At 38.3% G+C, this 13243-nt stretch overlaps 1 protein-coding gene across 1 annotated transcript in view; it reads right to left on the reverse strand.

Moving 5' to 3' along the window:
• The window catches only part of EPC1 (enhancer of polycomb homolog 1), a 68017-nt gene that overhangs the window by 23299 nt on the left and 31475 nt on the right, over window positions 1-13243 (reverse strand). Inside the window, 1 exon segment of the mRNA XM_032622099.1 lies at window positions 6310-6469. Within this exon segment, the coding sequence (XP_032477990.1) occupies window positions 6310-6469 (160 nt within the window).

Below are 13243 nucleotides of genomic sequence, written 5' to 3' on the forward strand. Positions count from 1 at the left end.
AGCCCCCATTTAGCACGGCTTATTACCAGTGTGGTGATAATGAATTCCTACGTTTTCCATGTTTATTAAGTCGTTCACTGCTTACAATGTCCCCAAATTAGCCAGTGGATATGCCTCTGCCAGTTTGTGAGTTCTTAATTTCTGGTATAACAAGATGTCCCAGGTTTATCTTGTACTTACCCTGCCCCAGCCCTGGGATCAGCCATTTCTCTGCATATTCTTGGCCCTATTTAGCAGGGAACAGATCAGGGAATAGGTGCTAGGTGTGCTTATTGCTACTGAGTATTTTTTGCTTCTTGGCTCTACCAGTGGACAGAACCGGAAATGCACAGATCTGTATCTATACACACACATATATACATATTCAAATATACACCAAGACTGCCTGATAAGAAAAGATTTCCTTTGAGGATTAACAGGAGAGAACCTTGAGACCCGAGTGCAAAGGGGAAGGGGGAGAGAGAATTGTTCCTGCCTATCCTGGTCAGAACTGTTTTTGTCCTTTCTGCCAGTATGAATAGGAAAGGAGAAGTCCTAGCTGTACAATCTAGAAGGCTTCCAGATCAGCAATCAAAAGAGAAACAGCATTAAGACCCTGTGGAGCAGGAGATGTTGAATAGCACTCTGAAATAGTTTAGAAAAGTAACCACAGTTTGGAACTATAAGAAGGGGATGATGGTTTTAATACAGGTTTCTTCCTTTACAGCTCTGACAGGAGAAAATTATGCTCTTTCCTAAGCCTGTTAAAAGACAAGAAAAACGTTGAGATTTTCCAAATAAATGTTCAATGAAATGTTAACAGATAACATGTAATGAATATATTTTGAAAATGCTGGGTTAAAAGAAACTTTCTTTTTTAACTGCGAGATTCCCAGAGCCTATTAAGTAATATGCATTGTAACTCTGGGGGTGGAAGGAGAATATAACAGGCAATAATTCTCAAACGTGTTTATCATTACTTTTTTACAGTAATGTAATCATTACTGTAAAGTAATCATTACTTTTTTAAAGATTACTTTTTTAAATCATTACTTTTTAAAATGATACAATTATCATCTTTAAAACTCCAAGGAGCAGTTTGTGTAAATTAGTTTAAGAGTTTTACAAAATAGAAATTATGAGAATTGAAATGAACCAGTCTACATACATAATTCAAGGCAATGTACCCTTCATAAGCAACTTCTTAGACCACCTGGCATTCAAGATTCAATTTTAACTTTGCAGAAATTTACAGTATAACTAGCCTTTTCTTGTGTATTGTAGTATACTAAAAGCCAATACCAATTTTTAAAGAATTAACATCAATTTTACACAATTTCTTCCAGAAAATAAGAGGGAACACTTCCCAACTTGTTTTATGAGGCCAGTATTACCCTGATACCAAAACCTGACAAGGCAGAGCACACACACACAAACACGAAAGACTACCGGCCAATATCTTTCATGAATTTAGATGCAAAACTCCTCAATAAAATCCCACCCAACAATGTATGAAAAAAATAATACACCACAGCCAAGTGGGATTTATTCCAGGTATGCAAGGCTGGTTCAATATTTGAAAACCAACCAATCAACCTATCATATCAAAGGCTAAAGAAGGAAAAAAAAAATCACATGGCCTTATCAATTGATGCAGAAAAAGCATTTGACAAATTCAACAGTCATGATACAAACTCCCAGTACCCTAGGAATACAGGGGAACTTCCTCAATCTCATAGAAGCAACTACAAAAAGAAACCACCCTACAGGTGACATAATACTTAATGGTGAAAGACTAAATTCCTTCCTTCTAAGATCAGGAACAAGGCAAGGATGTCTGCTCTCACCATTCTTATTTTAAAATCATATTCAAGTTCTAACCACTATACTAAGGCAAGAAAGAGCAATTAAAGACATACAGGTTGGAAAGGAAAAACAAAACCATTTCTATTTGCAGACTACGACATGATTTTCCATTCAGAAAATCCCAAAGAATCTGCAAACATCTCCAAGAACTAATATGTAATTTCAGTTAAGGCCACAGGACATAAGCTCAACATACAATTAAGCTGCATTTCTGTATACAATGAAAAAGTGGAAACCAAAATCAAAAGTGCAATACCATTTTCAATTGTTCCAAAGAAAACAGGTATAAATCTAAAAAAGAGTACTAAAAAACCATGGCTCTCTATGATGAAAATTTAAAAGTGTCAACTTTATAAAAGAAATCAAAGAAGACCTAAATACTTGGAGGGTCACACGGTGGTTGTGGGATCGAAGACTCAACACAGGAAAGATGTCAGCTCTCCCTACAATGATCTATAGGGTTAAGTGCAATTTCTATCAAAACCTCAGCAGGTTTCTTTGCAGATACAAACTTATTGTAATATTTACAGGGAAAAGCCCTAGAATACCCAAACAATCTTGAAGGAGAGAAATAAAGGAGGAAGTATTCTCCCTGATGTTAAGGATTATCATAGAGCTGCAGTAATCAGGACAGTGGTACTGTCTCGGGATAAACACAGAAATCAGTGGAATAGTGGATGAACAGAAGCCAGAAATAGAGCCAGAAAATAAATGCATAATTAATTTCTTGCCAAGAAGCAAAAGCAATCAATGGAGGAGGGATCACTTTTTCAATAAATGGCGCTGGAACAATTAGATTATCCAGAATGGAGGCAGGGGAACACCGTGACCTAAACCTCACACTCAAAATTGATCACATACTTAAACGTAAAAGGAAGGGACTTCCCTGGTGGCCGCAGTGGTTAGAATCCACCTGCCAATGCAGGGACACGGGTTCGAGCCTGTCCGGGAAGATCCCACATGCCGAGGAGCAACTAAGCCCGTGAGCCACAACTACTGAGCCTGTGCTCTAGAGCCCACGAGCGATTAACTACTGAGCCCATGTGCTGCAACTACTGAAGCCCGCGCGCCTAGAGCCCACGCTCCGCAACAAGAGAAGCCACCGCAGTGAGAAGCCTGCACACCGCAACGAAGAGTAGCCCCGCTCGCTGCAACTAGACAAAGAGTAGCCCCCGCTCGCTGCAACTAGACAAAGAGTAGCCCCCGCTCGCCTGCAACTAAACGAAGACCCAACGCAGCCAAAAACAAATAAATTAAAATAAATAAATTTTAAAATAAAATGTAAAATGTAAAACTGTGAAACTTCTAGAACAGGTCATAGGACAAAATCTTTGGACCCCAGGCAAAACAAAGAGTATTCTTAGAGTTTGATACCAAATCATGAACTGTAAGAGGAAAATTGGTAAATGGATCTCATCAAAATTAAAACTTCTGCTCTGTGAAAATCTGTTAAGAGAATGAAAAGACAAATTATATACTGGGAGAAAATATTTCCAGATCACATATGACAAAGGCGTGTGTCTAGAATATATAAACAAAACAAAATCCTCAAAACTCAACATTAAATAAACAATCTAATTAGAAATGGGCAAAAGACCTGTGCGATGATTTCACCAAATAGGATATATAGATGGCACACACATGAAAAGACATTTAACATGTTAGCCATTTAAAGAAACACAAATTTAAAGTACAATGAGAGGGCTTCCCTGGTGGCGCAGTGGTTGAGAGTTCGCCTGCCGACGCAGGGGACCGGGTTCGTGCCCTGGTCCAGGAAGATCCCACATGCCGCGGAGCGGCTGGGCCCGTGAGCCATGGCTGCTTGAGCCTGTGCGTTCCGGAGCCTGTGCTCCACAATGGGGAGAGGCCACAACAGTGAGAGGCCCACATACCGCAAAAAAAAAAAAAAAAAAAAAAAAAAAAGTACAATGAGATATCACTGCACACTATTAGAATGGCTAAAATTAAAAAGTGGTAACCTCAAATGCTGGCAAGGATACAGGAGAAACTGGATCACACATACACTGCTGATGATAATGTAAAACAGTACCTCCACTCTGGGATACAGTGTAGACGTTCTTGTCAAACTAAAAATGTATGACCCAGCAACTACTCTTAAGGTATTTAAGCCAGAGAAATAAAAATTTATGTTCACTCAAAAATCTGTACGTGAACACTCATAGCAGCTTTACTTGAAATATCAATAGTTAAAATCCTGGAAACTACCCAAATGTCCTTTCAGTGGGTGAGCAGTGAAACATGCAGATGCACATGGATCACGGAAGACTGCTCAGGCAAGAGGAAAGAAGGACTACTGATACATGCAACAACCTGGATGAACGTCAAGGAGGCTATGCTAAGAGGAAACGTCAATCTCAAAAGGATATATACTGCATGATTCCAGCTATGTTACCTTCATCAACAAACATAATTACAGAGATGGAAACATGACTAGTGGTTGCCCAGGGGCTGGGGGTGCATTTAAAGGAGCAACAAGATGGAGTCTTGGGGTGATGGTACAATTATCTTAATTGTGGTGGTGATTATACAAGGCTTCACATGTTCTGTGAATCTATAATCATCCAAGACAAAATGTTAAAAGAAATCCAAAAGCAGCTAACACTAATTTAGCTGTCTTTATTAACATTCCAACGTAAATACATCTTTCCAAATTTGTACCGATGCAAAAAAATTTTTTCCCAAAATAATTTACAATTCTGCTCCCATTTTATTACTATTATTTGATTACAATGTCAGCAAAGTCAATTCCTTTTTAAATATAGTCCCCTTTTGACTCTTCTGACCACAATTTAATTCATGAGCTACGAAATAAAATGTGGTTTGTGAATTTTGGTCATCAATAAGCAACTATTTGTAAAACATGCATTCAAATTTTTTTTTCTGATAGTAATGATAATATAAATTGATTAATGTAATTTTATCTTGCTCAGTGCTGCTTTAACCTAAAAGCCTGTATTCGTGAGATAATACAGCCTGTGGCTGTGGAATGCAGTGTGGCTCTAGTTCACGTGTAGAGGAAGGATCAGTTCTGGTACTTTCACACTGACATGATTTTCCAGAGAAACTAATTTTTAGGTCCTAATATTGGTCAAAATTGTTTAGAATGTCTGTGTCTGACATGTTATTAAACATGTGAGTGGGCAAGAAAACACATGCTGCTTGTCTGGTTCACTTCAAAGTAGCCTTTAATAAATTGGAAACATTTCTTTTTTTTCTAAAGGAAGTCAGGAAGATTAGGTACAAGTCAGAGGTAAAGATGAAAAAACATTACAAGTTAAAACTATCAAATGCCAATACAGAACTGATAAGAGTCAATACAGGCATTATGTCTACTTTTAGTTTTCATATTCAAGAAATAGTTAAAAAAAAAATGCTTAGAATCCAGGACAGGAACTAGATCATCTGGAGAGAGGTTAAATGAGTCAGAAAAGTAGTTAATAAGTTGGAAACTGGTTAAAGCTAGTTTCTCTATGTCCGTAGAAAGAACAATAAAAACAAAACAGATTTATATTGTCCTGAGAAAAAGTTGAGACAGGCCCCTAGAAAAACCTCTTAATCATAAAGGTCAGCAAGACCACAATGAAAGCTGTAGCAATTTTACCTTAGTAACCTTTCAATATCTGTTAAGTTGCCCACTACATGGGGACTGAGTGAATGAAATATATTTGCCTAAGTCTACAAGCTCTCAGCTGTTCATCAATCAAATGTGATTAGCTATCAAAGGATCATTTCCAGTGAAGAGCCTATCAATATCAAGTGAGACAAGTTACCAATTAAAAATGCTATATTTATAAAAATTAGGGGAATTCTCTGGCAGTCAGGTGGTAAGGACTCAGCACGTTCACTGCCAAGGGTCTGGGTTCGATCCCTGGTTAGGGAACTAAGATCCCACAAGCTGCGCAGCTCGGCCAAAAAAGAAAAAACGAAAAGTATTAGTAGAAACACAGATGGGGTTGGCAGACTACAGCCCGTAGGCCAATACTGGGTTGCCATCTGTTTTAGTCAATACAGTTTTATTGGAACACAGAGTAAAATAGCTGTGACAGAGACTGAATGACCCGCAAAGCCTGAAATACTTACAGAAAAGGTTTGCTGACCTCTGACTTCCATTAAGAAATTCTTTAAGGCAATTAACATTACTATTTCTGAAGAGTAAGAAAATGATCTCTACATCTAAGGTATATTCTTTACCCTACTCATCTACAGTAGCATAAGGTCCCATATTGAGATGAAGCTAAAAATCTGGGATGAAAATGCTATCTTTTCTGTCAGGCAGAGAGCTCAAGCACAATTATAAAAGGTGAAAATGGGCTCTAATAACTCTCAAGCTGATTCTGGTCAGTGAAGTGGGTACTGAAAATGGCCCCAAACTGATAAAAACCTGTCAAGAGTTACAGAAGAAGAGAATGCCACAGTACAGTTACCAGAAGAGGAATTACTTACGCTGTATGTGAATGAGCTGCTTTGGCATCCTGAACTCCCCGGGGTAAATGGACTCATAGTAAGCGATGTTGCTTTCTGCCTCCGGGACTGGAATGACCATGTTGTCCCTCTTCTCGCCATACACCTGCTGTGCCGAGATAGCCCGCTGAAGATGGTGTTCCTAAAAAGAGGGAAAAAGAGGTAAGTTACGTATTAAAAAACTAGCAAACAGAACATGTAGCCTCATGAAGAGGTTTTCATTTGTTTTTAAAATAGAGGAATTTTAGTAGCCTTGCAAGGATGCTAACAGTACAGTTGTGGTAAAAACATTTTGAATAGAAACAAGATTTTGTTAGATACACTGTATATTTCCTCAATTTAAGAAAAGGTACTACACCGAAACTGAGTTAAATTATACAAAAAATTCCAAAAACTGACCAGAACTGTTATTAAAGTTTGCATTTTATAGGGACTTCCCTGGTGGCGCAGTGTCTAAGAATCTGCCCGCCGATGCAGGGTACACGGGTTCGAGCCCTGGTTCGGGAAGATCCCACATGCCTCGGAGCAACTAAGCCCGTGCAGCACGACTACTGAGCCTGCGCTCTAGAACCCGCGAGCCACAACTACTGAGCCCATGTGCCTAGAGCCCACGCTCCACAACAAGAGAAGCCACCGCAGTGAGAAGCCCGCGCACCGCAACCAAGAGTAGCCCCCGCTCGCCGCAACTAGAGAAAGCCCGTGCATAGCAACGAAGACTCACCGCAGCCAAAAATAAATAAATACATAAATTTATTTTTAAAAAAGAAGTTTGCATTCTACAGATGAGACTGTTTTAAAGAGGGTTAAAACATTCGAACGTACTGTATGACGAAAGCAGGCTTTGTATAAAAAATATTTTATCGATTCTAATTGCTTATTCATACAGTGTTTCATAAATGTCATACAAATCAACTAATATGATCATTCCAAAGAAGGGTACAGATTATTGTCTCCATTTTTCATTCACGAAGCTGACACGGATTCAAACCTGGTCTGTGTTTCGAGTAATAACCTTTCTTCTAAATTTCCGGAGCCCTTTTTGAACGGTAGTAAAGTATAGGGATTGAAGGCAAAGGCTCCAGAGTTTGTGACTCCTGGCAAGACACTTCATTCTTCTAAATCTGTTTCCTCCAGGAAAAGAAAAATAGAATCTTCCACGGATGGTTGGAGATTTAAGGAAGCTAAATGTGCATTAAACGTTTAGTACAATGCTTGGCAGTTACAGGTGCTCAAAATAAGCTTGGTTGAGGTGCCACACAGAAAGATATTTACCAGCTGCCACAGAAATATCTGTTCTCACCCACCCCATCATCATTGAATTTTGATAAACATTTCATTAAATTTAAGCTAGTTTTTAAAATACTGTATATAAAATACATCATTGAAGGATGAAAAACATTCCAACAGTATGAAAACAAAAAATTCCAGTCTTCATACGTAGCCTCTGTTAATGTTACATATACGTATATATCACTTCACACCTAGGATTCTGCTGCACAACATACAGAGCTTTATCCCTAGGGCTTTGGTCCCTTGACATACCTCGGAGATTTTTCCATACTGATACTTTCACTACCATTTTTGCAACAGCTGCATTGTATTCCACTATGTGGATGTACCGTAACTTATTTAACCAGACACGAATTGATAGGGAAAAAACCCTGGAAGCAACTTAAATGCCTATCGTTCTCCCTGAACGCTGCAAAAACCAATCCTGTACTACTATATGTATGAGACACCTTTGTGAGCCCGTGAAAGCATCTGTAGGACAAGAGACGGAAGCACTCAAAGGGTATATGAAGTTACAGCACATATTCCTACCACTCCTTGCAGTAACTCCTTAACATCTCTTTTCAATTTTAAAATGACCCATTTTATTTTAGGTTAATTTCTTTACAATGAGTTTTTCTTCCCTTACGTGTTGCTGTTTGCTCATTTTCAAAAGTGCTGCTTTTCTTTTTCTCATTGATGTTCTCATTGATGTGGATTATTTTCCTTTTCAATATTAAGGAAATTAGCCCCCATGTAATAAAACTGACAACTGTTTTCCTGAAGTTTGACTTCTGATTTTGTTTAGAGGATTTTTTCCACGCAGGAAAGTTCTATTAGTCAAATTTATTAACCTTTTCCTTTATGATTCTGTCATCCTTAGTAACAGGTATAAATCGTATAGTCACAAACCAGGGTGTGTAAACAAAACCTTTCATTTTTACAGCTCAACTTATCTTTGATTCAGGCTGCCTTGTGGCTCCTGGGAGCTGGTAGAAACTAAGTGTGAGGGGGGAGGGGTGACTCCGAACAGCCTATGGGCGTGTGTACTGGCCCTTGTGCCCTCTGACACAGGGTGCTTCTGAGCCCCAGCTGGGAAATCAATCACAGGTGTACTCTTCTCCTCTCAGATACCCTCAAAGAGCAAGAGAAATTTTCTGTGACCTATGCCCCCTACTTACATCAAACTCAAGGAGGGAGCGGGGGAGTGAGGCACACTATTCTTCATTTGCCCTTAATCCATTAGCACTTCTCTGTGTAGGTGAACACGTGAGAGACGGTTTATTTTTTTGTATACGGAGAGACAGCAAGCCATCTCGAAGGGTATATGAACGTCATGCATAAAATCACCTATTCCCTATTTTAATGACTAAAAATGTGCCTTTCTCAGAATTCCACTTGCACTTGGGAGTATTTCCAAGCTCTTTTGCCCTCCTCTACTCAACTGCCTCCTCTGCTAGTATTTAACGTGCTTTTCAGAGTGCAGCCGCAGACTACATTTTATCATCCAGTGCTGACTAGATACTAAATTCACTCCTCGTGATTCCTTTTCAGAAATTTCCCGGCTATTTCATTCACTTCTCTAGATGAACCACAATGAAGATTACTTTCTAGGTGTGAAATGGGACCACTAAGGGCTTCAGATTTCTTATAGGCACCGTAGTGTGGTGGTTAAGAACATGATTTGTAATCGGGAGAGCTCTGGATTTGAATGTTGGCTCCACGGTTTACTAGCTCCATGACTTTGGGACTTGGGACAAGATAGTCATACCAGCAAGTTTTATTACCTATAAATGTATACTGTGTACCTACCATATGGGATTGCGGTTAAGATAAAATGGCTGAGACACACTACCTACCTAAAACATGGTAGCAAATGTGTACCTTTCATTACTAGAGGAGCTGAAGATTTACCATATGCTTGTTACCATTCCTATTCTTCCTAGTGTTAACAGCATTCTGTAGAAAGACTTCCTTATCTTTATATCCATTTTCCTAGAATCATGAAATCAAACTTTTTATCAATATTATAGTAAATACTGCTTTAAAAAAATCTTCCATGTGTTTTTTTGTTTTATAAAATATTCGACAAAATTTCCTCATAAGGAACATAAGGAGCCAAGATATGTACAATATACAACAAATATGTTCTTCTAAGCCTTAAAAATCACTCCTCAACAACTGGTGTGTAACTATAACCTTAAACCTTCCTATTTACTGTAGCCCTGTGTATGTACAAAGACTCGAGGATGGGAAGGAGACCACACACAGGTGCCGGTGTGGCTGGAGCACAGGGGGTGAGAGTGCAAAGGGGGTCAGGGTCAAATCATGCAGGGACATGCGGCATGTTACGGATTTGTCCTTGTACTAAGAGCAACAGTGGCTGAAGGATTTTAAAGATCAGCCTGGCTGCTGTCTAGAAAACGGACCATATTCTAGAAAATGGAACATGCATAGCCTTTAAATGGTTCAGAATAATATTTAATGAAATGGAAAAACCCATCAATTTATTAAGTAAAAAGACAGATCTGAAAATTTTATGTTCAGGATATTTGTATTTAATCTTTTTTAAGAGCAAAAGACATAATTGAACACATATAGGAAAAAGTCTAAAAGTAGCTGAACACGTAACAATCCTTCTCTCTATGCTCCTTTATTTTTCTCACTGCTATATTTTTCCAAAGCTCTTACAGTCCCCTGACATGTCATACCCTTGGTTTGTTTACTGTTGTCACCCCTTCCTCCCCCCCGCAATCTAAGCATTGTGAGGGCAGGGATTTTTGTCTATTTTGTTCACTGCTAAATAACCACCCGAAAACAGTGCTGAGTACAAAGCATGGTGCTTAAATATCTGTTGAATGAATGAATATGTATGTAGGTATCTGTGTATGTACACACACACACACACCACACAGATGCAAGCAGGCACACATATGTGTCAAGTTTCAAAGTATGTACACCAGTTAACAGATCACCTCCTGGTGATGTAATTTTGAAATACTCTTCTATAATTTTATTTTCCTTATTTTCTAAAATTCTTTGTAATTCTTTTTGACAAAAAATATTTGAGTACATCTCACTACATGATTTTCTAAAACAAAGGTAATTTCTGAAAGACACAATTTATTTAGTTCAGTAAAACCCTTCCCATTTAAGTCAAGTTTAGTTCCAGAGTAAAACATTACACTTGCAGCTTTCCAGGTAAAGAACGTATTTTTAAAACCCCAAACTATATACATCTACTTCCAAGAAAAAAACATTAAATTATATTAAAGTAACATTAAATTGTAAGTGAAAATGAAATTTTTGCTTTGAGTAGTAAGCTGTGAAATGGTGAAGCCAAGTAATACATGAAATAAATTAGAATAAGATGAGCTATGAATTCAATTCAATAATTACTTATTGAATGCCTTGACTAAATAACTAAGATGATCCGATCCTAAATTACAATTATATAAAATGCCAGATGTTCCTGGAAGATAATATCTGTCAATGAAACTTCTAAACACATCTACTTGCAGCACTGAATAGGCCAGCCTTCCCAAACTGTGTTCACTGGAGTACTTAATTTCAAATTATCAATAGGTAGTCCAATAATGAGTTTGACAGTTAAAAAAAAAGAGAGAACGTTGGCTTTTTAAACTTTGGGAATGAAAGCTTTTAACATGGCAACGTAAACTGTGGTTGCTCATGACAGAGGGCTCAGTCATTCCAAATCTATGACCACAGAATCATTTTTTCAGAAAGTATCCATTAATAGCTCATGGAGAACTTTTGTAATGCAGTTTGGGAAATGCTGGTATAGGACAACTGGAGATACAGGGCAGAACAGCTGGGCTTAAGCTTCTCATTAATTAACTTAGTCCATATTTACTGACTGCCCACTATGTGCCTCTCCTGGGAACACAATGGTAAATAAAATAGCACGGTTCCTGACACTGTAGTAGGGAGGACAGACACTAATAAAACAGCCCTAAAAATAAACTGTAAAGTGTGATAAGTGCTGTGAAGGAAAAGAACAATGTGTTAATGGGAAATATAAATAGGAAAGGGATCTCAAGGACAGTATCACTTTCACTAGTGCCAAGTGACATTTAAGCTAGAACAGGAGTTAAAAGATTACTTTAAGAAAAGGAAGTAGCTGTGTGTGAAGACCACTTACTAGCTTGACACCCTGGGAGGGTAAAGTTTCTTTATATCATAGAATATTTATAATAACTAGGCTCAGGTGCAATTTAAGAGTTAATCATCAAAACACCAGGATCGATCCCCATTTTTCATAAAATAACAAAGGTATACCCTCTCGAATCTGATCTTACAGGGAACAAAGTAAATACTATTAAATAATCTGAAGAATTTTAAGATATTCAACCTTACATAAAATGGAATCAGATGAATCGTAACTTACGGTTAAGCAAATTACTTTAAAAGCCTCTTGCGCTGCAAGTAATGATAATGTTTTCTATACATAGAAACAACAGAACAATAAAGAAGAGGATCAGAAAAAGACTGAACGATGATCTTCGTGAAAGTTCAGAGGCACACTTTCGTGTCCCCATGAACCCTGCAATTGCAGGCTCCAAATATTCACTTTTGTTACTTCAGCCCACCTGGCGCACTGGAAGAGCGTGGGCTTTAGAGACAGAGACCCAGGCAGGAATCTGAGCTTCCTCCTCAGACCCTAAGTCCAGCAAGTCACTCTGCTACTTATTTTTATTATTTGTTTCATATACATATCTCTTTTTTTTTTCTTACCCGTCTTTCCCTCTTTTCTTTCCAGCACTTAATGTTTTTTCTTTTACTTTCCCCTTTGTTATTTTTGCTTACCCCTAGAAAATGTCTGCCTTTTCAGGTGGTAATGGTCTCTTTGATAAAAACATTGGTAATTAATGCAAAATGGTTAACTGGTTATAAACAGGGCACATCACAAATTTGAGAAGTCAGAAAATATCATTTTTATTGATTAAGAGTGACATTAGGTATTGGTAGATAAGACCCATCTGAAGGGACAGTACTGTGTCTTAAACATCTGTTGTGTGCCTTTGCTCACACAGATGGACCATACGCCAGCCCCACTCCCAAGGAAATTCCCACTTGTTCTTCAAAGTCTGGTTTAAAATGATCTTTCTTTTTGTCTTGTTTATAGTCTCCTTTGCTGTGTAAAAGCTTTTTAAGTTTCATTAGGTCCCCATTTGTTTATTTTTGTTCCCATTCTCTAGGAGGTGGGTCAAAAAAGATCTTGCTGTGGTTTTATGTCAAAAAGTGTTTGTCCTATGTTTTCCTCTAACAGTTTGATAGTGTCTGGCCTTACATTTAGGTCTTTACTCCACTTGGAGTTTATTTTTGTGTCTGGTGTTAGGGAGTGCTCTAGTTTCATTCTTTTATAGGCAGCGGTCCAGCTTCCCAGCCCCACTTACGGAAGAGGCTGTCTTTTCTCCCCTGTATGCTCTTGCCTCCTCTGCCATCACCATCATTAATCGTTAGAAGAATGCACATCAAAACCACAATAAGGCCATTATCAGAAAATCTACAAACAATAAATGCTGGAGAGGGTGTGGAGAAGAGGGAATGTAATTGCAGTGCAATTCCCACTTGCACTGCAGGTGGGAATGTAAACCGATACAGCCACTATGGAGAACCAGTATGG

Source organism: Phocoena sinus, chromosome 2, assembly GCF_008692025.1.
Source record: "Phocoena sinus isolate mPhoSin1 chromosome 2, mPhoSin1.pri, whole genome shotgun sequence".
Taxonomy (NCBI): domain Eukaryota; kingdom Metazoa; phylum Chordata; class Mammalia; order Artiodactyla; family Phocoenidae; genus Phocoena; species Phocoena sinus.